This window comes from Lissotriton helveticus, chromosome 7, assembly GCF_964261635.1.
Source record: "Lissotriton helveticus chromosome 7, aLisHel1.1, whole genome shotgun sequence".
Lineage (NCBI taxonomy): Eukaryota > Metazoa > Chordata > Amphibia > Caudata > Salamandridae > Lissotriton > Lissotriton helveticus.
Genome location: NC_136068.1, coordinates 596,210,553 through 596,238,356, shown reverse-complemented (window position 1 = coordinate 596,238,356; position 27,804 = coordinate 596,210,553). Strand labels below are relative to the sequence as shown.

The window sequence follows — 27,804 nt, the reverse complement described above, 5'->3', positions numbered from 1 at the left end:
CTACTTACCAGTATGCATCTGTTCTTGGCGTGTAGGGCTGCTAACATTCATATCGCCCGCCCTCCTCCCCGGTGCCCGTAGCGGCTGCAGATACTCTCTTGCATTCATCATTAGCATGGACATCCTTTACACTATTTCACTCCATCTCTGCCACAATGGCTAAAAACAATCTGGGGATGGAGTCGATGCCCATGCGCACTGTAGTCCAGGGGAGGAGCCACCTATCTCGTGATACTTCGAAGACTCTTCCAGGACAACAATGTGCAATCATCCGGACCCAACACTAGGCGGCGATCTATGCAATAGATATGAATGTTAGCAGCCCTACACGCCAAGAACAGATGCATAGTCATTACAACGTTTTTCGTTGTGAAACTATGCATGTTATTGACATTTTTATGTTAAAGGATATCTCCTATCACTGTAAATTAACCCTTATATTTTTCCCCTTTGAAACCACCCCGCATTCCTCCTTACCGCTCCACGTCCTCTCCACTCCAAGCCCTTCCGAGGTGACGTTTCACATCATTTAGAGGAAACGGAAATGTCTTTCCTTTTCCTCTAACGACGCCGATTGCCTCCACAATTGTTCATCTTGCTGAATCAGGTGAGTTTCTTTTTTTGGGGGGAAACCCCCCCAACCCCCCTTTATTTAACCTACGTTTTTTTTTGTGGTGGGGGGGGAGGCCCCCCAAGCAACCCCCCCCATATTTTTGGTTTCCTTTTGCACAAATGCCTTTACTACGTATCTCGTAGTAAAGGTATGCATGGTAAAGGCTTTCCGTGGAACCACGCATGCGTTGTAATGCATGCGTGGTTATGTTTACTCGTGGAAACGGCCGCGTTGTACTGGCCGTTTCCCCCATGCGTTTTGCAGTAAAAGTTAAAGCGTCACTATCACACAAATCCTGCCGGATTCCGAGGTACTGATGGGAGGTTAGATGAGGCCAGTGTCCGCTCTGCACCGTTATCTCTGGTATTATCTGTTCTCCGTGGAGCACTGTCCGAATATTTTTGTGGGAGGGTGGTCGAATGTTTAAAATGTTTTCCGTAGCGTCCTGGGAAGTTTGATGATTTGAACCTAGACTGCACTGACAGAGTGAAGGGGCGAGGAAGAGCGACGCAGGCAGCATTGACACAAAGGAAATTTTTTATTGTATTATACGGACACAATTGTATTGAAAATCACGCACATACACTGGTGCAGGCGCACATAATATAGACATGCTTTCAGTCGTGCACACAATGTGTAACTTACCTGAGGTAGTTCTTAACATACACATCACGAATCACGATTCCCAACAGCCCAAGTGCCCAGATACAACGAACAGGGCACCAGAGCGAGGCTCATAACCTTATGCCCAATCAAAAGCTCAAATAGGACGGGAGGTTGTCCTTTTCCACTACAGTGGCTTCTGATGGGGCATAAGGGTGCATGACTGACAGGCTCCAATTTACCATTATCTGAAATGCTGCACTGCCTTCCGCTAGTGCAGCATATCCGATATGTATTGCTTCTGTGAAAGAACGTCTGTAACAGCCCACACCTGACACATGCGCAATACAGCCCCGGGAGCGTTCTTCTGGTGCAGGGTCATATTCATTACAGCTTTTACATCTAAGCAAATGATCGGTGAGAGAATTTCATTCATGTAAAATCTGTAATAGCGTAGCAATTAGGTGCAGAGTGAGACATGATGGTTTTTGGGGTCGCCGCCCTATTGCCCATATGAAGGAGAAACCAATGTTTTGAACACCTACTCACCAGGCACTCGTGATTGACAATACAAAGAATCCTCCAAAGGAAGGCCATATTTTTGATATTTTCTCTATTTAAAAATGCAATTAGGAAAAGAGTTTTTTTTGTATTTATCTGTAAAAACTAAAAATTGGGAGCTCTAATTATAGCCCCAAGTAGTTAGTGGCAAGAACCTTCTGGAGTCTTTTTCAGTGTATGCTTGATTTTATATTTTCCTGTTTCTTACAACTCATTACTAGCCTTTTTTCATGAATCTGTGCTTTATAGATTTGTCCAATTCTAATAAAGGTCATCTGAGTGAATGGTCTTGTGATGTCCCGCCAAAATGTATGACCGCTCCTTCTTCTTAGTCCAGCATTCTTGGTCATACCATTTACCGTTTTGATTGCCATTACTCACATGATAAATACTTTTGGTCGTAGTTCGGAAGAGGGATATCTTGCCAATAATTTGCTTATATTAAATTGACACCTTATTGTCGTGAAACTCTTCAGGTACTGTTAATAAATGTTTTGTGCCAGGCTTGATCATGTCCATCATGCTCTAGGCAATTTTTAAAACATATTTTTCAGAATTCCACCTCTCTGCCTTTGATGCTTTGCTGATGTAATGAGGAACAGCTTTTTATGGCATCCTCTTATTTGAGAATTTAGATGTCTTTTTTCCTAGAAAAAAGACAAAAGGAGGCTTATGGTCACTTTCAAAGCAGATGTCTGTGCGTGTCCCAGACTGTTGTCCAAACTTCCATATTTATTATGATCAAATCAACAAGGCCCTTATTTCTTCGATATTTCCTCGATGTGTCCTATTTGCCTGGACATCAGATGTAGTGTGACCATTAAGGTGTCCTAGCCCACAGTCTACATTATAGACCTACAATATTTACTCTGACTAACTTCCGATTAATAACAGCTTCTTGTGCTCCTCATGGGAGATCTTCAAGGATTGCACTTTTTGGTTATTACTCAAAAGGGTGTTAAGGTTTCTGCGGACTATTATTCTATATTCTATTTCCTGCAATCAGCTCTGATTATGTCTCCTGAAAACAGATGTCATTCTGCCTAATAAACGCTTGCCATTCTAAATCTTCTGCTTTGGTGGGTAAGCCAATAATTATCAAGATATTTAGCCAGTCTTCCTCACTAACCTCTCTCGTCTGTCTGTCCATGTTGCAGTGTGGACTAGATAATGGTACTGTGCTAAACCACCTCTCTAATTTCTGTGGAAATTGTTTATTGTATTGGGACTGCTGGTAACCAAACCCAGGTGTTTTTCGATGGCTCCTATAAAATGTGCTTATCTTTTTTCCTCCACCGTGACCAATCCCGAACCATCTTTTCCTCCTCCTTTGTGACTACTAGCTGTTTTGCATCATACCTCATTTCTAGTGTTGAAGTGTAGTGCGCAGTTGGGAAACACCATGTTCATCATTGATTGCTGAGTGACATGGGGATTATATCATCCGCATTATCCTTAAGCCTTCTGCATTATCCATGATCACTTTTTACAGAAAATGGGGTTCTAAATTTCACATGAGTGAAAAAAGTATCCTCTTTTTCAACATGGATCATAGGGTTCACAAAGTTCAAATCATTGGAAGGGAGTAGTCGTAGTTGCGGTATCCGAAAGAAAGCATCCAGTAGACCACCTATTTAATGGTAAATGGATGGAGATGCTAGAGAATCTCTCAATATAATAGGGGATTCTTAATTGAGTTCTTTCTCCATGTGACAGAGGATAGTGAAGCTAAAGGAGGGTGAAAAAGAGGAAATGGATGAAATAATCTGAAGGGTATTTCCTCTTTTCACGGAGTAAAAAAATTACATAATCCCTATACATAATACAGGCCAGGAGAACAGTCATGCAGAGGCATGTGTAGCTGTGGATATACATACTTTCCATCTAGTGTTGGATCCGGATGTGTGAAAGTTGTTTTTCTTCAAAGAAGTCTGAGTCCTGAGATTGAGTGACTTCTCCTCTTGGTGATGATGCGCATGGGCATAGACTCCATTGTTAGATTGTTTCCTTTCCATCTTCGGGTTTGAACCTGTGTGCTTGAGCTTCATGTTGAGACTGTGCAGATCTATTTTCAGTACCCAATCCACTCTAACCTGCACCGATCTTCTTTTTTTAATCGTGTTCCCACTCTGCGTATTGAGGAACAATCACCTGTCGGATCAGCTGGCTTCTACTGCGGCCCCTCTAGGGCCTCGCCCGTCATGGCCTTCAAAATTGCTGTGCTCTAGGTCCTCTACAAATGGCCCTCTTGGTGATGGAACAGGCGCCTTTCTGTTTCTGCCCCCGTTGCTACGCAAAATACCCATGGACCGACTCCCATCAGGTCTGTTACTTGTGTTTGTCACCGGAACACAGGAAAGAGGATTCCGAGGCCTATTGAGCGTTCTGCCCAAAAAGACTCCGTGATTGAGCACGCCGGCTCTAAATGCAGCGGAGGGCCACCCATGACACTCCCGACCTCTTCAGCAATGAAGAAATCGGAGAAGGGGGAGAAAACATTCTCCATCAAAGTTTGGAATCTGAGCATGAACAGGAGACTAAGAAATCACTGAAACCACAACTGAGTTCAAAGCAGTGAGTACTATACCCTGTGCCCTACAGTCCCGGGTGGAACACCATGAAAACATCCAACACCTCTACAAAAAGAGGTATTCGGATCGCCACTTCCTCATGCCCATGGTTGTCACATGACTGGCTCGGAAGCCCCGCCCTCAAGCTCTGCTCCAAAACAGCAGCCGAAGTGTATGGCATCGACACTCTCAGCACCGAGCAGACTTCAACATCTTCTGCTTTGGCTCAGAGCAGAACTTCTGCACCAAAATGCAAACACTGCACCGAACCGACACCCAAGAAGTCTGTTGAGGCTCGGGTCGAATCAATTCTCCACATGTTGAAAGGGATGATGCGTCACACAGAGATCCTGTCAGGGCCTGTATTTTTAACACCAAGGGTCAATGAAAAGTATAAGCCCTCTCCCTTATACCCTGTCAGGAAACCAGTCCCACCGGAATAATTGGTGGCCATCAGTACTCCTAAAAGACCAACCTCACAAGCAAGCGGAGATGCACCCCCTCCCAGGAAGGAGAGCAAATGCATCAGCAAACCATTGGTGTATCACCAACTCTCAGGGTTTGCTAGCCAGTTAGGACCGTGCTTACTGGAATGTGGAGGAGGAGCTCCTCCAACATCTCTCTGATGAGCACAGAAAAAGAGGTCAAAAGCTTGTAACAGAGGGCAAACTTATCTCCAACACTTGTTGGTTGTGCCCTAGATTCAGCCAACACAGCGGCACGAGGTATCAATACAATCATCCTACTTCACTGCTATGCTTGGTTACGTATTTCAGGCTTTAAGCCAGAGGTACAGCAAAGCTGCTTAAATGTCCCTTTTGACAATGCGCATCTTTGGGCCACATGTGGATGAGGCCCTAGAAAAAAATTAAATAAATAGACATGGTAACTGTGAAAGCCATGGGTGACCTTCATACATCTTCATCTCGAGGCTCCTTTTACCGCTCCACCTATTGTGGAGGCTCCAGACGACCCCTCTGGAAGCCTCCACCTCATAAACAACAAGGTCAGTCAGTATTCCTCCCCCAGATTTAACTACAGGGCTCCTAGAGGGCCAGCAATGCTAAAGGTGGAGGCAAAGGTGCTCCCCCACGTTGGGGGAACACACACACACAAGCAAACAGTGACTTCCCTCACCTTCCTGCCGACTACAAAATACAACACCTGTCGGGGGCATCTACAACACTTTCTACCCACATGACAATCAATGGCATCAGACTAGTGGGTGTTGGACATTATCCAACATGGCTGTTGTGGAGCTCATTACCACACCTTCCAACATACCACCTCACACCCACAGGTTATCACCGGAACTTCAAACAATGCTCAAACAGCAAGTTCAAGCTCTTCTTCGCAAAGGAACTATAGAACCTGTCCCTCTACACCACCAAGAATCAGGAATATACTCTCTACACTTCTAATTCCCAAAAAGAGTAAATCGCTGCCCCTAAACCACCACATCCTGTCAGATCATGTTCATATGATCACACTTCACAATGTGATCCCACTCCCTCAACAAGGCAACTTTCTCGCAGCCCTAGATATAAAATAAGCCCATTTTCATATTCCAATACACCCAGTACATCGCAAATACCTCAGGTTTGTGATAGCAGGAAAACATTACCAATTCAAAGTCCTACTTTTCGGTATCACTACTGCACCACAAGTATTCACAAAGTGTTTAGCAGTAGCAGCAGCAGCACATCTGCCCAGACAAAACATCCATATCTTCCCATTTCTGGACGACTGGCTCCACAAAGCCAGCACTCATTATCTCTTCCAGCAACACACACAAGTGATCATAGATCACCTTCACCAACTGGGATTAACTATCAATCCCACAAAATCTCACCTTCAACCTCACAAAATACAACTATATTTGGGGCAGTCATAAACACAAACCTAGGATTAGCGAATCCCAATACAACAAGAATTCAAAATATCAAACATTGATATCCCGATTTCAAATCAATCTGCAACTCAGTAAGAATTGTCATGAGGCTTATAGGCATGATGGCATCCTGTATTGCCATAGTACCCCATGCTAAAATTCACATGCGTCCATTACAGGAATGCCTGGCACAACAGTGGTCTCAGTCACAGGGTCACTGTGAAGACCTAGTGTTGATAAACAGCAGCACACATCACTCTCTGCAGTGGTGAAACACCAACAGCCTCTTAAAAGGGAAGCCTTTTCTAGTCCCTGTTCCTCACAGCACTCTGACAATGGACACATCGGTCACAGTATAGGATGAACACTTACAAGATCTCACAGAGCCACTGGGATTCCAAGCACAGGAATCTCCACATCAATTACCTAGATCTTCAAGCTGTTCACCTAGCATTGAAAGCCTTCATTCCTCACCTCATTGGCAAGGTTGTTCTAGTCCAGACAGACAATACAATAACTATATACTATCTACCAAAGCAAGAGGGGGCACATTCTTCAGCTCTCACACCTAGCTCAGACCATTTGGCTTTGGATTCTACATCGCAACATTCATCTGCTTAACAAAACACCTTCGGGGAGCAGACAACAACTTTGCAGACCTCCTCAGCGGAATGCAGCAACACGGAATGGGACCTCCACCCCGTAGTCCACCTCCCTTACTTCCAAAAATGGGGATTTCCACAAATAGATTTTTAACACCAAGGGTCAATGAAAAGTATAAGCCCTCTCCCTTATACCCTGTCAGGAAACCAGTCCCACCGGAATAATTGGTGGCCATCAGTACTCCTAAAAGACCAACCTCACAAGCAAGCGGAGATGCACCCCCTCCCAGGAAGGAGAGCAAATGCATCAGCAAACCATTGGTGTATCACCAACTCTCAGGGTTTGCTAGCCAGTTAGGACCGTGCTTACTGGAATGTGGAGGAGGAGCTCCTCCAACATCTCTCTGATGAGCACAGAAAAAGAGGTCAAAAGCTTGTAACAGAGGGCAAACTTATCTCCAACACTTGTTGGTTGTGCCCTAGATTCAGCCAACACAGCGGCACGAGGTATCAATACAATCATCCTACTTCACTGCTATGCTTGGTTACGTATTTCAGGCTTTAAGCCAGAGGTACAGCAAAGCTGCTTAAATGTCCCTTTTGACAATGCGCATCTTTGGGCCACATGTGGATGAGGCCCTAGAAAAAAATTAAATAAATAGACATGGTAACTGTGAAAGCCATGGGAGACCTTCATACATCTTCATCTCGAGGCTCCTTTTACCGCTCCACCTATTGTGGAGGCTCCAAACGACCCCTCTGGAAGCCTCCACCTCATAAACAACAAGGTCAGTCAGTATTCCTCCCCCAGATTTAACTACAGGGCTCCTAGAGGGCCAGCAATGCTAAAGGTGGAGGCAAAGGTGCTCCCCCACGTTGGGGGAACACACACACACAAGCAAACAGTGACTTCCCTCACCTTCCTGCCGACTACAAAATACAACACCTGTCGGGGGCATCTACAACACTTTCTACCCACATGACAATCAATGGCATCAGACTAGTGGGTGTTGGACATTATCCAACATGGCTGTTGTGGAGCTCATTACCACACCTTCCAACATACCACCTCACACCCACAGGTTATCACCGGAACTTCAAACAATGCTCAAACAGCAAGTTCAAGCTCTTCTTCGCAAAGGAACTATAGAACCTGTCCCTCTACACCACCAAGAATCAGGAATATACTCTCTACACTTCTAATTCCCAAAAAGAGTAAATCGCTGCCCCTAAACCACCACATCCTGTCAGATCATGTTCATATGATCACACTTCACAATGTGATCCCACTCCCTCAACAAGGCAACTTTCTCGCAGCCCTAGATATAAAATAAGCCCATTTTCATATTCCAATACACCCAGTACATCGCAAATACCTCAGGTTTGTGATAGCAGGAAAACATTACCAATTCAAAGTCCTACTTTTCGGTATCACTACTGCACCACAAGTATTCACAAAGTGTTTAGCAGTAGCAGCAGCAGCACATCTGCCCAGACAAAACATCCATATCTTCCCATTTCTGGACGACTGGCTCCACAAAGCCAGCACTCATTATCTCTTCCAGCAACACACACAAGTGATCATAGATCACCTTCACCAACTGGGATTAACTATCAATCCCACAAAATCTCACCTTCAACCTCACAAAATACAACTATATTTGGGGCAGTCATAAACACAAACCTAGGATTAGCGAATCCCAATACAACAAGAATTCAAAATATCAAACATTGATATCCCGATTTCAAATCAATCTGCAACTCAGTAAGAATTGTCATGAGGCTTATAGGCATGATGGCATCCTGTATTGCCATAGTACCCCATGCTAAAATTCACATGCGTCCATTACAGGAATGCCTGGCACAACAGTGGTCTCAGTCACAGGGTCACTGTGAAGACCTAGTGTTGATAAACAGCAGCACACATCACTCTCTGCAGTGGTGAAACACCAACAGCCTCTTAAAAGGGAAGCCTTTTCTAGTCCCTGTTCCTCACAGCACTCTGACAATGGACACATCGGTCACAGTATAGGATGAACACTTACAAGATCTCACAGAGCCACTGGGATTCCAAGCACAGGAATCTCCACATCAATTACCTAGATCTTCAAGCTGTTCACCTAGCATTGAAAGCCTTCATTCCTCACCTCATTGGCAAGGTTGTTCTAGTCCAGACAGACAATACAATAACTATATACTATCTACCAAAGCAAGAGGGGGCACATTCTTCAGCTCTCACACCTAGCTCAGACCATTTGGCTTTGGATTCTACATCGCAACATTCATCTGCTTAACAAAACACCTTCGGGGAGCAGACAACAACTTTGCAGACCTCCTCAGCGGAATGCAGCAACACGGAATGGGACCTCCACCCCGTAGTCCACCTCCCTTACTTCCAAAAATGGGGATTTCCACAAATAGATCCGTTCCAACCGCAGACAACCCAAAATGCCAATTCTTTGCCTCCAGCTTCCCATATCCCACTGTCCTAGGGCAATGCTGTATTGGATGAGTTGGTCTGGGATATTTGCCTATGCTTTTCCCCCTTCTCCCTCTCCTTCCCGGTTCAGTAACTCAGGAAGACCGTCACTTCCTTAACATCTTATCTTGGATGAAGGTTAGGATATTCTCTCTGGGCCCTTATATCCCAGAAATAATTTGTTGATGTTTTTAATCATTGGACCAGATTTTCTCAGGGTTCTTATTACCACTTAACTGCGGCGCGACGGTTTAAAAGAGTGGTAGGGGCCGCATCGGCCAACGGACGTGCTCAGCACTACCGGGGTAGTGCTTGCGACAGCCGTTTTTTTTTTTTTGTTTTTGTTTTTTGGGGGAGTTTTATATAGCGCGAACTAGACCCGAACCGAATCAGGTATCCGAGCGCTTTACATATTTTTCCAGATACGTTCCATTTTACGTTTCCAGGCCGTTGGCTGATGCACGCAGCGAAGGGGTTACTGTCCCCCTTAAATAATTTATCCTTCTGCTACAATTACTCCCTGGATGTCCCATTACTCCCTAAATGTAACTTTTTGACCCGAAGAGAGATTCCCTTCAAGGTCTCTAACTCTCTGAACTGATTCAACCCATTCTGAGTTCTGGGGAGTTTGTTTTATCCACTTTTTGCATATCTCTCTACTTGCCAATATTAATAATACAAACAGAGATTTATGCCCATTTGATTTCACCAATTTACCACCCCCCTCTATAGCTCTAAATATAACCATTTCAAGGCTTACCTTAATACTGTTTTCTATTATTTTGTTAATCTAGTTACCCACTCCTTGCCAGAAGATCTCCAGAAGTGGACACTGCCAGAACATGTGGATATCATCCGCCTTTCCTCCCTGTGCTTGTCTCCCCAGCTTGGACTATCTCATCGGTGTCCAATAGGCACTGTGAAAAGATGATTTCTCCTGAGGGGGACAGACTTTATTATAGACCAAAAAGTAGACATAGATACTTGCTGTAACACTTCCGTCTGTGCATTTGGCAGGACCCTCTTCCAGCTCTCTCCTAGTTCAGAGTATTAGGGTTCTTCTCCAGCCTCTATTAGTTCCCAGTACCATTTTGCCAGTTCCTTGGCATGCGGGGGTTTTAGCAACAGTTTTATCTCGTAGTCTGAACTCCCTTCATCCATTTTCCCCAGTTCACTTGCCCAACTTGTTAGTTGGTAGTATTTGAACTTTGAAAGGTACCCTGCTGTTAGCCTACTCATAATATCCCAAGAGACTACTGATCTGCCATGCAGGATTTGCCCCCACTTATCTATTCCGGCTGACCGCAAGGGGGCTACTAGTTTGACTTGTAACCAGGTTGGAGTACTCGGGGAATCCCAAATTGGGGCCTGGGCACTGTAGTACAGTATCCCCAGCGTTCTCTTTATTTGATACCAAGATGTGCAAGCAGCCCTCAATGTCTTCGATCTGACCTTTTTAAAGTATTTGGATGACCAGATTAGAACAGAAAGAAGTCCTCTTGCTCTGCCTGTTCTTTTGTTACCGTTTTAAACAACGGAGAATTGTTTTTTTTCTTCCAACAGCAGGGATCTAAAGGTTTTAAACTGAAAGGCCCGATAGTAAATAAGCTCTGTACTCGCTTTCCTCAATATATCTTCTCCCGGGGAATCTTCTTCCAAGCAATCCTTGCTCCTTTGTCTGCCCAAATGAAACTACTGAGGTCTCCTTGTAGTTTCTTAATCACATTTTGGTTAACTCTAAAGGAATTGCATTGAATATAAAAGTAAACTTTAGTAGTTTTGACATTTTAAGTAAATTCGATCTTCCTAAGAATGAAAGTGGGAGATTGCTCCATTTCTTGAGTAGTCTTTTAGTCTCACCTTGATTCCTCAAGGCCATTTTATCAAGGTCCTGCGTCACCTGTACCCCTAGATATCCGATTTCCTGTTTTACTAGAGGACTGAGATATTGCGTGTTCTACTCCATTATTTCAGTTTCTTCTCTATTTACCGAGTAGCCTGATACGTTCCCAAATGTTTTATTAATTTCATTATCTCTGGGAGAGAGCTCTCTACATCCAAGGTTTATAGCATCAATTCGTGTGCATAGAGGCCCACATTCTTTCCCCAGCCTCTACCTTTGAATGCCGAGATCTATATATTCGATCTTATTTCATTTGCCAGGGGTTCAATATACAAATTAAAAAGTAGAGGCGACAGGGGTCAACCCTGGTGAGACCCTCTTTCTATTGAGATTTCTAGTGCAGATCGGGCTCTACATACATTAGATGTCAAGAGCCATCATGTACTTCATTAACAAAACAAAAACTTTAAGAAAAAACAAAATAACTTTTGGTGGCCTTCTCAGTACCACAAAAAGGAAAGCCTTTATCCAAATCAGGACTCACCAGATGGATAGTTAAGTGCATTCAAACTTTTTTACATAAAAGCCAAAAGAACTTTACCAACACCCCCTAAAGCGCACACAACTCATAAACTCGGGGTTTCTATGGCCTTTCTGGGAGATACTTTGTTAGCTGACATTTGCAAAGCAGCTACATGGTCCACACCACACACCTCCACTAAGCGTTATTGTCTGTATGTTCCAGCACGCCAACAAGCTAATGTAGGACAGGCAGTGTTACACTCTTTCAAACAACTGCAACACCCACAGGTTAGCCACTGCTTTCCGGAGCACGTTTATGAAAATCCTGTGCATCTCCAGATACATGCCTTTGAAAGGATTATGTTACTTACCCTGTAAGCATCTGTTCTTGACCTGTAGTGCTGTACATTCATATGCTCCAATCCTCATTTCCGGACACCTGTGGCCGTTGCAGTTTCCTTTACCTCTATTGCTACGCTTGGACATCTCTTTACTACACTTGTGTTACACTCCAATCTCACCTGCCTTCAGGAAAACAATCTTAACAGTGGAGTCAATGCCCTTGTGCCTTATCACAAAGAGGAGTCACCACTCGATCTCGTGACTCGAAAGGCTATTTAGAAAAAAAACTGGCATACATTTGGATGCAACACTAGATGGCATGATAATGCAAACATGTGAATCTACAGCATTACATGCCACTAACCGGTTCTTACAGGCTAAGTAACATAATCCTTATTAAATATCGTCCAAATACCATAAAAAGCAAAGTGCCCAAGGCTTTATTTTTTTAAATGTCTTTTCACTGTTGTTAAGCCCTGATGGGAAGATTTAGATGTGGCTGAAAGTGACAAAATCCTTCACATGGGGGGATCATTACCCATTCAGGCAATGGTAGTTTTTTTTTTTGCATTTGACATGTATGACTCCTTTAGGTATAATGTATAGGACAGCTGAATGCGTAATGCCAAATGTTTTCTATGAACTTTGCTTTTTGGGCTGTTAATCCAAAGGACGTTGATGTTAAACTAAGTCCTTCTTTGCATTATGGTTAATTGAAGCCTGGTCTGTACTAGTGCTTTCACCACTGCCCTGCATTTTCTCTGTTTTGTTGTATTTTCCCAGTGGATAAGAACTGGTGCGAAGGGCGCACAAATGATGTTTTAGCAAGTCTGATACCCATTGCAATGTTCACCCTTACTATCTAACAAACTCATTATCAGTTAAGTCTTGGTGTCAAATAAGTACTTTACATTCAAAGTTACTTGCAGCGCCTATTGTCGCTGCTTGTGTTAGGTAGAACATTCAAAGATGGTTACTTTCAATGAGAATTGCTGTCTTTATAGTCCTATTATTACCTGTCCTAGTACTCCATGGTGGGTAAAAGGTTCCTTTAGAGCTCTGTGGTCCAGCCATGCGGATTTTGGTGTGGTATACTTGCCCAATAAGTCACAGCCTTTATCCCACTTCAATGATTCTACTGTAGTCTTTCATTAGTAGTGATTCAATCATTTTTTGTTGTAAGTTTCCTATGCAGTTGCTCAGAACTATTCCTTCGCGTTTTTGGGGCTATTGCAGTTCGACATCATTGTTGAGGTGTAAACTCTTGCACCAGGCAAATAATTGGAAAACTTTCTTTCTGCAAAAACTCAAGTTAATAATGCTTTTCTTTTTCTTTCCATCTACCTGACCTGCATACCCCAGAGAGAGGGACTGACCTTTTTTCTTTTTTTTTTTATCTCCCCTTCCTTAGATTTTGCCTGGACTCTGCAAAGCAGACGCGACAGAAAGTGGCAGTGAACTGGACCAACTTCACCCTGAAGAGACCTGCCTCCAGCCTAGCTCAGTGACTCCTGCAAGAGCACTTGGATGCAGCGGGGGAAAGGGCGAGACTGACTCTCCTTGTCTTACTTCTCATTCCTAGACACCCCAGACTCTTGTACAGCCACAGTCCTCTGCTTCACTGAAGACTGGAAAGTCCCTGTCTACTCCACACCCGTTCTTGCCCCCCTCCTTATATTTTAATATTATGTGGGGTTGCTTGCACAGAATTTGCTTCCTGAAGGGTTAGCGTAGAATGCAGCTTCACTAAAAGCACTTGCTATGAGTTTTTCATTTCTCCCTCGCAACTCTTCCCTTCCTCCACGAGCTGTAGGCACAGTGGTAAATACGATCACATCCACCGACCACATGGTCAGTCTGCATACATTTTAAATTGTTTGTATTTTAAAGTTTGTTTTTATGTGGGTATTTCCAAGAGATACCTATCTGCCCGTCTGAGTTTTTATGTACAGTGCCCCTTTTCAAACCCTGGATGTCTTCATAATCCATGCTCTCCCAATGTAAGTCCTCCCTTTCATTCTGTGCTCACTCAAAACTTTTCTTTGACTAGCGGGCGGAGAGAGACTGTGTCCAATTTTAGCCTATTTTACTTTACAGGTTTATCCTTGGTGAACTTTACAATAAGCAATGTTGAAATGCTGAAGAGGGGAGTCGACCGCTTTTAACCAACTTCTCTGCAGTCGAGCAGTTCAGTGCTTCTTTTTGTCTCAAGCCTAAGGACTTCCCCCATTGCCTTCTCCTGGCCACCTAGGAGGTTTCCTAGAAGTTGCCAGATGAGCTCCGTTTCCTTCAGTCTTGTATTTTGTATTGATTTCTTGCCTCATTTCCCTTGCATCCTACACCCACTCATGCCTCATTGTACTGGATCTTGCACCAGATGTCTTGCCTGCTCTGTACTTCTCTGCGCTTTTGCCTTCTTGTGTGCTTTCCTGTTATAAGGTTAGTTCCAGTTCTCTTTTACCTTAATTCATGCCACTCTTACTTCTTACTGGGCCTTCAGGTCCACTGCCCTGTTACCATTCTGTTTATTCCTGCCTCCCTATATATTACTTTCTGGCCTTCCTTCTCTGCTCCTTGCAGTGGTATTTTGCTGCATGGCTTCTCATCGAAATTGCTTCCAAGCCTCACATTGCCCCTGTGTTTTTGTTTCCTGAGCCTCTTTTGTTAATATTACCTTCATCCTGTTTTTATTCCTATAGATTTCCTCACCCATAACTGTCAGTTTTTAGCACTTGACATGGGCTTGTTTCACGGGCATTCGGTTATCTGTGTGTGGTATTGCTGCTGCTGCCCTCTCTGGGGTGAGAAGGGAGGGTGTTGCCTTTGCATCGGATTTCCTGTGTGAGAAGGGAACTCGATCTGCGTCCATCCCCTGTACTTTTTATCTTACTATCCCCGCCACCTCCCTTGCCACACAGTTCCTGACATGCATCAATGTATTTACCATTTGCTATATCTTTTATGAACCAAAATAATGATTTGTATTGAGCTATGAAAACAGAAATGAAATAATGTTTTTTTAACTTGATTGCTGGTGCTACCCAGGCTCTTGGGTCGGACTCGGGCTTGATGGAGTTCCTCTGACCCCCCTCGTACATGGAATGTAGGTTTTTATTGCCGTTCTGTGTTAGCCAAATGTATATTGGCTTTGCTGTGTTTTTTTATTTTATTTTTATTAATATTATTATTATTTACTTTTGATACTGTGAAAGTCTTTCCTTCTGAAAGATAAAATGATATTTGAACACCTGTGAAGAGGGTTTTATTCTACCATCAGTACACTTTAACTTTCTGTGGAGGGATAACACAGACAGCACAGGTTTGATCCAGTGAAAAGACTGGCACCAAAAATGACAGAAAAGAAGAGTGAATTACCACTTTTCTAAAAGGGAATAGGAAAGTGAGAGGGTGAGGGTGCTTAAGAACGTACTCCTGACAGTGACTTGAGATCCGTGGTTCTCCGCATACCCCTTTAGACAGCTACTGTGGATTTGCAGGTTCTGAGCAACTTCTAGTTGAGTCCAATGGACGTTATCATTCTTTGCTTTCTGGTGGCCATATTATTCTGTTACTCTCTCTCCTTCTCCAGCAACCCCTATTTGGCAACATGTGTATGTCTCTACGATGGCTTTTATTGCTCCTCTGGAGCACAAACGCACTTCAAACAATGTGATTTAAACAAGTCAAAACTTTTGCTCATGTACATAGGCTATGCATCTCCTGCCATCTAATGTTGGGTTTGGCATGGTACAACTTGCTTTTTTAACTCGAAAAAGAGCTTTTTGTTTCAAGGTGACTCATGATCCCATCCCTAGAAACCAAAACCCAAGACAGACTCCACCTTAGGTTATGTATTTTTCCTCCATCGTGTTTGGGCTTGTTTGAGTGCTACTATAATTAACTTCACAAAGAGAGTTTGCAAAGGTAACGTGACAATACTTATATTCGACAAGTAAGCCTCTGAGGCTCTAAAAAAATACCTTCCAGTATTGGAGGCATAGACTGCAGTAGCATTACACCTTTAATGATGCCCCAGAATTCTTATAATCCCTCCCCCGCGCCCCTCCCCCCTCAGCCCCCCGATTTGTGTGGTGGAGGAAAACCTCAAAGGGTATGAATCAAAGAATTGGAGAAGCCATTGGGTATTATCGATCTGGACATGGAGCAGTTAGCCCCCACAGGCCTGAAGAGTATTCAGAAAACAAAATATCTCTAGAACCAATTCAAAAGCTCACAACACTAAGGGGAAAGACCACACCTTGACCTACACTCAACACTTGCGATTGGCCTCCAGGTCAGACTTATTTATCCTCCGGGATGCCAGCCTCAGTAACAATTTCTGCTCCATATAAAATGAATGGCCTTGAGGGGAGAGCCACATCGCAATGGATGATTGACTCCGTAAAGAGTTTTGGCCTTCAAAGTTGAAATTTCCTGAGAGAAGAAAGCCGAGGACCCCTAGCCTTGAAAGAAAGATGTCAGACAGCACAAGATCGATCTGGTTACAGGCTACATTGTAGCCAAATCACCTGGTCCAGAATCTCACAGAGGGTAGGAAATTGGAGTTTATCATATCGCTAAAGGAAAAAAGAATTCTGCTCTTTTACCCGTCAGTCATCTTCTGAGAATACTGACTACAAATGAGAAATGGAACCTAATCCATTACCAAGTGGAACCACAGCTGAAAGAAGACAAGTGGCACTGAGGAGGGTCTAGTCAAGCCTTACCATGTTAAAGCTTCTTCATGTGATGTGTCATATGCATAGTTATTCAGAGAAGAAGCATGGGGTTACCAGGCTTGCTGAAGAGGAGGAGGTGGGTAATGTCCTTGTGTAGACTACCTCTCAATGAGAGTAAAAGTCTATATCTCCCACTGTGCAAGGCAATCCTCAAAAGCATTGGAAATTTTAAGTACCTAGTTGAAACTAATCCCATCGTGGAATGAAATTTTTAATTGGCTCTACTACATCTATTAAAGGCCTTCTACCCCAGACTCTATAGAAGTACACACAGCATGAAGAAAGGCTTTCGAGCCGGTCACAAGGCATACTCTTGCCATGTATGTATTGTTTTTGTTAAATGCCAGTACACGCAGTGTGTGTGTGTGTGTGTGTGTATGTATATATATATATATATATATATATATATATATATATCACGCTCAATTCCCTCGGTGATTCTTTTCGAAAATCAGCACTCGTAGACAAAAGGGTAATGCCTTTCCTGGGTTTTATTTTTACAGTGTCAACAGACGCGTTTCAGCTACAAGCCTTCGTCAGTTGACGAAGGCTTGTAGCTGAAACGCGTCTGTTGACACTGTAAAAATAAAACCCAGGAAAGGCATTACCCTTTTGTCTACGAGTGCTGATTTTCGAAAAGAATCACCGAGGGAATTGAGCGTGATGTGAGCGCGGGGCCCCGCCGCCGCAGACTGCACCCACTCGCGAGTGACCCGTCTCTTCGGCAGGGAACAGAGCTTTGAATATAAATATATATATACATATATATATATATATATATATATATATATATATATAAAAAAAAAAATTTTTTTTTTTTTTGCAGCGTAAATCTTTCTGGATTCACTATGCTGTGCATTATTCTGCCATCTAGTGGTTGGGTCCGGAATTGTAGTCTTTTTTTTTTTTCGTGCCCAGGTGGGCGTCGACATACCACAAATTGGTGTCCTTCGTGATGTAGACGTGCTTCCTCTGGAAGCTCCCATCTTTGGTCGCCATCTTCAGATTCTTTTTTCCGCTGTTAAGGCTGGATCGGTGCCGAAGAGTTCCAGGGTTTGTGGAAGAGGAATCAAGAGAAATCGTAGAAAATCAAGTTTTTCAGCTACACTGGACTACAGGTCGGGTAACCGGGAGGACGAGGGAGAAGGTTACGACCATGATCTCGACGTTCTATGAAGAATGCGCTCACAGGGGGCTCCCTGAGCGCGGGAATGGACACAATACTGTTTAAGTTTTGCACCAATTGCTACCACAAATACGCCCAGAATGATCAGCAGCCAGTTTGCAACCTCTGCCTGCCGCTTGACCACAACAGCGAAGACTGCAACACTTACTCTGAGTTTACACCAAGACCCTCAGAGTAAGGGAGAGGCAGAGAAGGGCGAACCAGAACATGCAGCGGCAGGGGCCACCTCCATCGCTCAGAGACTTGGGCTTCTCCAGTGGAGAGGAGGACAACATCGCCGAAGGACCGGAAGACTACACTGTCGTCTAGGTCCACAAGAAGACGTCGAAGGAGGTAAGGGAGTCGTCGACCCTTAAACACTCGAGCGACACTCGAAAGGGTAAAGCTTAAGCCCCGACCGACACTCGTAGAAGTGAAGCTAAGTCCTCGAAGGGAGCATTGCTGCCGAAACACTTGATGAAGGCAACAGCAACCAGGGACAGTCCGTCGAGTGGATCCTTCAAAAAGGACTCCCAATCGGCGAAAGCCCTCGAAAAACCAAGATCGTTGAAGGTTGCCCTTGAAAAGGACACCTGGGTGCCGAGAAAGGAAGGGCTGTTGACAGCCACGAAGAGTTGCTCCAATCTCGATGCCGGACATGCCGCCGAGATGGGGAGGAAGAAGAGGAGGCTCAAGGCCAAAATGCCGAGCATCCTGCAGTGGAAAAAGGACTTAGACGAGAAGATGAGCCATTACACCATCCCGCCGAAACCCACGCTCGAAGTTGAAAGAGAGGACGCCGAAAACACCCAAACCAGTTTAGGAACTGGGGGACGAAGACTATTATTTCGAGGGAGAAGGCAACAAAGATCTGCATTCCTACTGGGACTCAACGTCCTCAGAGGCACAAGACATAGAATGGCAAGATCTCGATGCCAAATCACCGGAAGAAGGGGTAGACACTTACCCTTCGAGGCCCTCGCCACCAGACGACATAGGGATCTACATAATGGTCATCCAAAAGGCTACACAGACGTATGGAGTGAAAATGGAAGAGAAGAAGCCCAAGGCATGTTTTCTCCTGGAGACTTTACTGCCTCAACAAACTAGGAGCCAATTCCTGCCCATGCTCTCTGGTGTGCTGGATCAAGGAAGAGAGGCCTTTAAGGAACCAGCAAGTATGCAAGGCTGTGACTCCTAGAACGGAGAAAAAGTATAAACATTCTTCAAAGGACCCTGCATACATCCAAGGGACAGTGCCAGCCGACTCTATAATTGCAGCAATGGCTAGGAAGAGGGCCAATGTACCCACTAATGCTGGACCACCGCCAGACAAGGAGTGTAGGGGGATGGAACTCACAGGGAGAAAGGTGGAGATAAATGTGACAATCCATTGGTGCATTGCAAACTCCAACGCCCTGATCAACAGGCACGCATACCAACACTGGAATGAAGTGGGGCAGCTCCTAAAGCATCTACAAGACCAGTACCAACAAAGAGCAGCTCGCCTGGTAGAAGAAGGCAAAAGCATGGTGAACACATGCCTAAAATCGGCATTGGTTGCTGCAGAAACATCGAGCAGGCTAATTATGATAGGAGTGACCGAGAGAAGACCTGCATGGCTCCGAATTTCGGGATTCAAGCCAGAGGTGCAAACAACATCCTGAAGGCACCTTTTAAAGGAAAGCAACTGTTGGGCACACCAGTTGACGACAAGTTGATGCAGCTCAAGAAGGACAACGAGACCGCAAGGTCCATGGGAGCATTGCAATTCAGAGGGATGAGAAGGGGCACACCCACAAGAAGGCCAGGTGGTAGAGGAGGCAACGTGCCTACCACATCGCACCAAACATTCCAGCAAGGCTGTCCAGGGAACAACCAAGACAGCAACAGCAGGGACAGCAGCAGCAGAACTGGCAGTACCAGCCCCGGGGACAGTCCTTTCGAGGGCGCGGAAACAGACAAGGACAAACACGTAGGGGAGGCCAACAGCCCTCAACCAAGAGACTTCACCAGGAAATAGACACCTCACCCTAGCAACACCTCGGGTGGGCAGATACACATGAAGGAAAACTGCACCCGAAAGTTTAACGACAAACAGTACCTCGAACACTCAACACCAGTAGGGGGAAGAATAAGAGACTACAGGAATGGAGGAAGGTCACATCGGACAAATGGAAACTAAACCTCATACAATACGGATACTGTAGCGTTAGATAAACAACCTCCGAACAGAAAACCAAGAAGCAAGGCACTCTCAGCAAAGGAGCTCTCTCTCTTGCAACTAGAGGTGCAAGAACTGCTCAGCAGTCAACAGAGGTGGTGCCGCAAAACCAAAGGAACAAAGGGGTTTACTGCACTTACTTCCTGGTGCCAAAGGTGGAGGAAACACTAAAACCTACCCTAGATCTAAGGTTCCTGAACAAATTCATAACACTCAGATTCAAGATGACTTCCCTACAAGAGGTAATACCACAAATACAACAAGGGGACTCCATGACTACTATAGATTTAAAGGACGCATACTTGCACATCCCTATCAACCACAAGAGTCTGCTAAGGTTTGTGATCAACCAAAGCCACTACTGGTTCACAGTACTGGCATTCGGCATGAAATGTAAATGTGTTTACAAAATGCCTAGCAGCTGTCGCAGCACACCTACGAAGGCAAGGAATACACTTATACCCCTTTCTAAATGACTGGCTCGTGAAGGCAAGTTCGTACAGCCAATGCAAACTACACATCCAGCAGGTCATATTAACGCTGACACGACTGGGTTTCTCGATCCATGGGGAGAAATCGTCCACTGAACCAGAGCAGATAAAGATATTCTTTGGGGCAGAGATTAACACCATACAGGCCTAAGTGTTCCCCAGCAGGAAGAGAACATTGACATTGGCGATACTGAAGGAAACGCGTCATTACCGCAAGGGGCAAGCTCTGACAGTGCGGACGGTGAGCAAGCTGATGAGAATGATGGTGTTGTGCATTCACCTAGTCCAAAATATTCAGCTTCACATGAGGCCATTCCAGGAATTGATACAGCAGCAACGATCACAGGCAACTGGGAGTTTGGAAGATCTAGTGGTTGTCGCACACACAGTGCATAGGAAATAGTGTGGTAGAATAAACCAAACATATCACAGGGGAAACCATTCACACAACCAACTCTAACAGTGACCATCACTACGGACTCCTCCCAGATGGGGTGGGGCGCGCACATGAACAAGCTCAAGGTGAGGGGGCTATGGTCGCAACAGGATGCGGTCACGCACATCAATTACCTGTAACTAAAAACAAGAGTTCCTAGCCTTAAAAGCATTTTCAGAAGGAGTTGTACGGAAAGAGGGTGTTGACCCAAACAGACAACACCACAACCATGATCTACAACTACATCAACAAACAAGGTGGAACACCGTCCGTAGCGCTATCGAGGCTAGCACAGGAGATATGGACATGGGCCATTCCACTGAGGATAGACCTACATCTCCCAGGGAAGGAGAACGTGGAAGCAGACACTCAGCAGGGATACGTCAGCATCCCACGAATGGGAGATCAGCCAACAGGAATTACAGAAAGTATTCCGGAAGTGGGGTACACTGCAAATAGACTTATTTGCAACACACCAAAATGTGAAATGCCAACACTTCGCACCCAGACAACCAGACCATAGGTAACAAGGGAATGCGCTATGGATAAGTTGGTCAAAGACATTTGCATTCACTTTTCCCCCGATACCACCGATACACAGGGTACTCCGCAAATCCAGGATCAGCAACATGTCACTGATACTAAAAGCACCTCAGTGGGCCAGACAATCGTGGTTCTCACAAATAGTGGACATGGCACAGGCACCAGCACACAGATTCCCAAAACGAAGGGACCTGTTAACAATGCAGAACAGAAGGGTGCTACACCGAGAGCCAGAAAGCCTCAGCCTGGCGGCATGGCTCCTGAAGACCTAGAGTCTGCACACCTCAAACTACCGGCAAGCACAATGGCCGTGCTCTGGGAGGCAAGAAGGCCTACCACAAGGAAATGCTACGTAGCAAAGTGGAAAAGATTCTCAGAATGGTGCATTAGAAACTGCCCAAAAAAATCACAAGGGAGTCAACCGTACTAAAATACTTAACACATCTACTGCAAAGTAAATTCAGCCACACATCCATAAGGGTACGCTTAGCGGTGATTGTGGCTTACGCAAGAGGAGAAACAGGGAAAAGTTTCTTCACCTCACAAGTAGTAGAAAGATTTCTAGAAGGAGCGAAGGGGATCGCACCTCCAAACAATGCCAGCACCAGCATGGAACCTCAACGTAGTGCTGACCCAACTGACGAAGGCTCCATTTGAGCCAATGCACAATGCTACACTGCACATGCTCACGCTAAAGACTGCCTTCTTAGTGGCTATCACATAACTACGAAAAGTGAGTGAGTTGCAAGCGCTAACACTTCAAGAGCCCTACCAGCTGATACACAGTGATAGGATTGTAATGAGAACAGACCCACACTTCATGCCGAAGGTGGTGTCTCGGTTCCACATCAACCAAACCATCCAAATACCTAGTTTTTTTCCAAAAATCAACCACAAGTGTAGAGAGTGCTGCACACACTGGGCGCCAGGAGGGATGTGATGCACCATATAGAAAGGACAAAAGAGTGCAGAAAGACAAAGCAACGGTTTGTTTCCTTCGCAAGCAGTTTTTTGGGACGACCAGTTACCATAAATACCATTGCACGATGGATTGCACAAACTACAAAAAAGCTGGGCAAATGTTGCAAGGAGCAGCTCATGCTCACTCAACAAGGAAGAAAGGAGCAACAATTGCGTTTCTGGCCAACACACCAATTCAAGACATTTGCCAAGCTGCAACATGGTCTTCAGTGCACACGTTCACTGAGCACTACTGTGTGGATATCCAAATGAACAAGGAAGCGCAGGTGGGACGGAAGGTCTTACAGCACATATTCAGTAAATGGTGCTCATCTTTCACCCAGCCACCACAATAAGGGCAAACCGCTACAAAGTATATTCACATCATAGGTAATCCAGAAAGATTGAGCTGCAAAACGTATAGTTGCTTACCTGTCAGTGTAGTTTTGCAGCTTGAAGACTTTCTGGATTCACTAGCGAACCCACCCTCCGCCAGAAAGATGAGACTGGAGGAAAGGGATTAAAGATGAACAAGACTTAAAAAATAAGAGGAAAAACCAGAATAACACAAGACAAGAAAAAAAGAATCCAAAGATGGCGACCAAAGGTGGGAGCTTCCGAAGGAAGCACATCTACGTCACGAAGGACACCAAATTGTGGTATGTCGATGCCCACGTGGGCCAATAAAACAAAGAAAAAAGACTACTATTCTGGACCCAACCACTAGATGGCAGAATAACGCACAGCATAGTGAACCCAGAAAGTTTTCAAGCAGCAAAACTACACAGACAGGTAAGACACTATACAATAGACACAGAGAGACAATCCACTTTATTCGATTAATTAAAATCCTAAAAGTACACTCAAAATGTAACCAAAATTAAACTAATCCATAATTTAAACACATTTTCATAAAATCAGTGTACAAAATTTCATAGTGATAAGATAATATATATATATATATATATATATATATATATATATATACAATAAAAAACATTTGATATGCCGAATAATTACAATAATGTTAGTCTGGCGCTTCTTCTCTTTTTTTATATGAACAGCAGCTACAAGAAAACTAGAGATGGCAAACATATCCGTGGGGCTACTCAACATTTGAAGATAGAGCAGGGCTGGTCTAACTTGCAAAAAGCCCTTGCCCCTCAGTATAGGGATTGAAAACTTCCTTTGAATTTCATTAAAAAGGTCACAGAATATAATAAAGTGCATAGTGTCTTGTACAGAATAACTGTCAAATCACAGGGGGCTGCATCTTCTGGTTTAGACCACACAGGGAATTCACCCAAAGTCAAGTGGATCAAATTAAAACGGAACATAATCAGTAACCAGCGATGGAAGGCCCGATTCACCAATATTAAATAGAGTTCAGTAAGCAGGGTAGATTTAGTTAAAAAATGAGCCCTAACTAGGGGCTTCTTCATCTCCTGATCTTCCCGTTCCATCAACAATAAGTTCATAAAATTAATCTTGACCTACTTCACATCTTCCTTACAAATTCTATCTGGTGTTTCAAATAAATCTGGGTGCCCCAATTTATATAGCATGGACTTAACATAGGACACCCACTTAATTTTGCTAGCTTTCTCCAGTTTGACACAATCCCGGAAGATTTGATTATTCAGAGTCAGTTCTGGGTTAAGCCAAGTTTTAACCCAGCACAATAGCGGGACGGTTCTTGTGACATCTGCAACTATACAATATATAATATAATGTGTTCGAGGCATTGTCCCCTATGCATAGATCACCATCTGGTGTTGGGCTTGGATGTTTGCATGTTGTTTTTTTCTTCAAAGTCATGTAGTCACGCGGTTGGTGACTCCTCCCTCGGTCGACAGTGCGCATGGGCATCGGCTCCATCGTTAGATAGTTTTTTTCCGCCATTGGGTTCGGATGTGACTTGCTGTGCTCTGGGTCGGTGATGTTATTGAACCCCCTTTCGACGCGCAATCACAGTTAACCAACGGTCTTATTGTCTCGATCGCGTACCTTTTAGACGTGCATCCTCGACACCGACCGCTTTCAAAAAACTTTGATGCCTGTAAACGCAGTAGGCCGTTGGACCTACCCGTGCCAGTATCGACAGATGTCGATGGAACGGACTCCTTTTAAGATATGTCCCCCAGTGTGGTGCTAAATTCCCACACTCTTACCTCCATCCTGCCTGTAATTTGTGCCTCTCTCCAGAACATCGGGAGGACAACTGTGAGGCTTGTTTATCCTTCAAGCCCAAGAAGACCATCCGGGATCGTCGAGCTAGACGCCACATGATGTCCTGTGTCACAGGTTCCATTGCAGACATCTTCCATCCAGGTCCCGATAGCCTTCCGGAACCAGAACAGGAATACCAGGTCCCGGACTCTGAAGTAGATGACTCCGATGCCGAAGATGACGTCCCCCGGCTCAGAGCGACGTGAGTACCAAGACCCCTGTCCCACCCAAGCCCATACCAAAGGCTCCAGTGACACCTTCGCCTCAGGGCTCAGGTTCACACCGAACAAGGACTTCAGCGCCCCTCCTCCGGGCCCTGCTCCGAAGGAAAAACAAAGCCTTCCGGCTCCGACTCGAGCCTGCCACCCGGTCCCGAAACTACGTCTGCAACGGAAAAACATTTGCACGAACCCCACAAAAGACCCCTCGGCACTAAAACACCCGGATAAGACCTCGGCACCCAAGCAGCCGGATAAGCCCTCGGCACCCAAGCAGCCGGATAAGCCCTCGGCACCCAAGCAGCCGGATAAGCCCTCGGCACCAAAGCAGCCGGATAAGCCCTCGGCACCCAAGCAGCCGGATAAGCCCTCGGCACCCAAGCAGCCGGATAAGCCCTCGGCACCCAAGCAGCCGGATAAGCCCTCGGCACCCAAGCAGCCGGATAAGCCCTCGGCACCCAAGCAGCCGGATAAGCCCTCGGCACCCAAGCAGCCGGATAAGCCCTCGGCACCCAAGCAGGCGGATAAGCCCTTGGCACCTAAGCAGCCTGATAAGACCTCGGGACCGAAGATCTCGGAGCCGAAACCATCAAAGAGAAGCCTTCCATAACTAAGCCTTCCATGCCAAAGAGAACTATCAATGCCGAAGAACTTTTTCTCCTGGATCCAAAGCAAACCACCATCTTAATTCATCCAAAGACTGGTCAGATACTTACTTCACCACCTACAAATAGGAAACCAGAATATTTACCACATGCACCAGTTCCTCTAAAGAAAATACACATGGCCACTAATACTTCACCACCACCTTCACCCCCTCCCAACCAATTAACCCAAACCTACTAATTTCCCCTGCACATTCTCCACAGCCAGAGGATAGTGACGATGCACATGGGGATGGGCAAGAAGATGCCAGTATGATACCATTCAATACTGATGATCCTGATGAGTTACCACAGGATCCAGACCCATGGGATGACTATAGTACTGATCAGGGTTTACATAATGATCCGGCCTTCTACCCCTCAAAACCATCTCCACCAGATGACAATGTGGGCTTTTCCCAATTGATAAATAGGGCCGCAGCATACCATGGAGTCAAACTACACTCCGACCCTGTAGAAGAGGACTTCCTTCTAGAAACCTTTGACCAGCCACAAAAATCATCCCATGTCTTGCCAATGCTAAAAGGTCTTCTTAGACCTGCTCCTGAGGTGTTCAAAGACCCAGTTAGTGCTAGGGTCCTTAACCCCATAGTAGATCAAAAATACAAAGCAGCTCCAGCTGACCCCATATACATTAAGTATTAACTTCCTTTAGACTCCCTAGTCGTAGCCAACGCACGCCAAAAGGCAAATTCTCAGGGGTCAGGTGACGCTCCACCCCTGACAAAGAATCCAAGTTGTTAGATGCATCAGGCAAACGCAAGGCATCTGAAGCTGCTAACTTTTGGAAAATAGCCAACACTCAAGCCCTCTTGGCAAGTTATGACAGGGCTCACTATGATGAGCTGGTAAAGCTCATTCAACACTTCCCTCAACAATATAAGGATAAAGCCAATGACCTTATACAGGAAGATAAACTAATCACTAATACATCCATCAAATGCGCACTCGACGCAGCAGACACCCCGTCTCCTGCAGTAAATACTAGTGTTTTGCTACGCAGACATGCCTGGCTCAGGATATCTGGCTTTAAACAAGAAGTACTAAACAGTATACTTAACTCCTTGGGCGCGGCCGCGATTCTGCGCCTGTGTGGCACATTCCGATCGCGGGCGCCGTCATCAGCACACGAGCACTGTGTGTCATGATGGCTCCCGGCCGTCATCAACATGGAAGGGGTTAATCAGCCCTTTGAACATGAGCACCTCTTTGGCCATGCAGTGGATACATCTTTGGAAAAATTAAAAAAGGATACAGAGACTGCCAAGTCCATGGGAGCTCTGCAGTCACCCTCTACTAGAGAATCCTTTCGCTGCTCATTTTACAGAGCAGTCTCCAAAACAAATACAACAGAGCACCTGTCCTCATCCTACAAAAGTCCCAACCAGGGCTCTTTCTCCAGAGGTTATTCTAGAGGAGGCTATAGGGGTAACCACAACAAGGGAAGAGTTAGTGGTAATGACACCTGTAGCACCCTTAACACCAAACAGTAACTTTCCTGCGCTTCCCCCCGTGCATCCCTTTCCTGTCTCTCACAGTTCCTACCTCTCTGGGATTACATCACAACAGACAAGTGGGTAAAACAAATTATCCAGTATGGTTATTGCCTCGAACTCCCCTCTACTCATCCCAACATTCCTCTCAAACAGCGTCCAATGTTGTTAAAACACCTGAAGCTTCTCAAACAAGAGGTTCTTGCACTATTACAAAAACATGCAATAGAACCAGTTCCCATCAAGGCACAGGGATCTATTACCCTTACTTTCTAATTCCCAAAAAGTACGGCTCTCTCAGGCCAATACTGGACTTCAGACCACTCAACTCTACATCCAATCTGACCACTTCCACATGGCCACTTTACAATAAGTACTTCCACTACTTCAGCAAGGCAACTTTCTCTCCACGCTAGATTTAAAGGACGCCTACTTCCACATTCTCATTCATCCTGCCCACAGAAAATATCTCAGGTTTGTGGTAGATGGTCAACACTACCAATTCAAGGTTCTTCCTTTCGGGGTCACCACGGCACCCAGAGTTTTCACCAAGTGCCTCGCAGTGGTCGCAGCCCATTTAAGAAGACAATACATTCATGTCTTCCCCTATCTAGA

General features: G+C 45.0%; 1 protein-coding gene across 1 annotated transcript in view; it reads left to right on the top strand.

The window, feature by feature from the left end:
- FAM193B (family with sequence similarity 193 member B) overlaps window positions 1-15,275 on the top strand; it is a 201,323-nt gene extending 186,048 nt beyond the window's left edge. The window contains exon 10 of the mRNA XM_078652769.1: window positions 13,438-15,275. Coding sequence (XP_078508895.1) covers window positions 13,438-13,534 — 97 coding nt within the window. The 3' untranslated portion in view covers window positions 13,535-15,275. The remainder of the gene's footprint in view (window positions 1-13,437) is intronic.
- The last annotated feature ends 12,529 nt before the right edge of the window (window positions 15,276-27,804 follow it).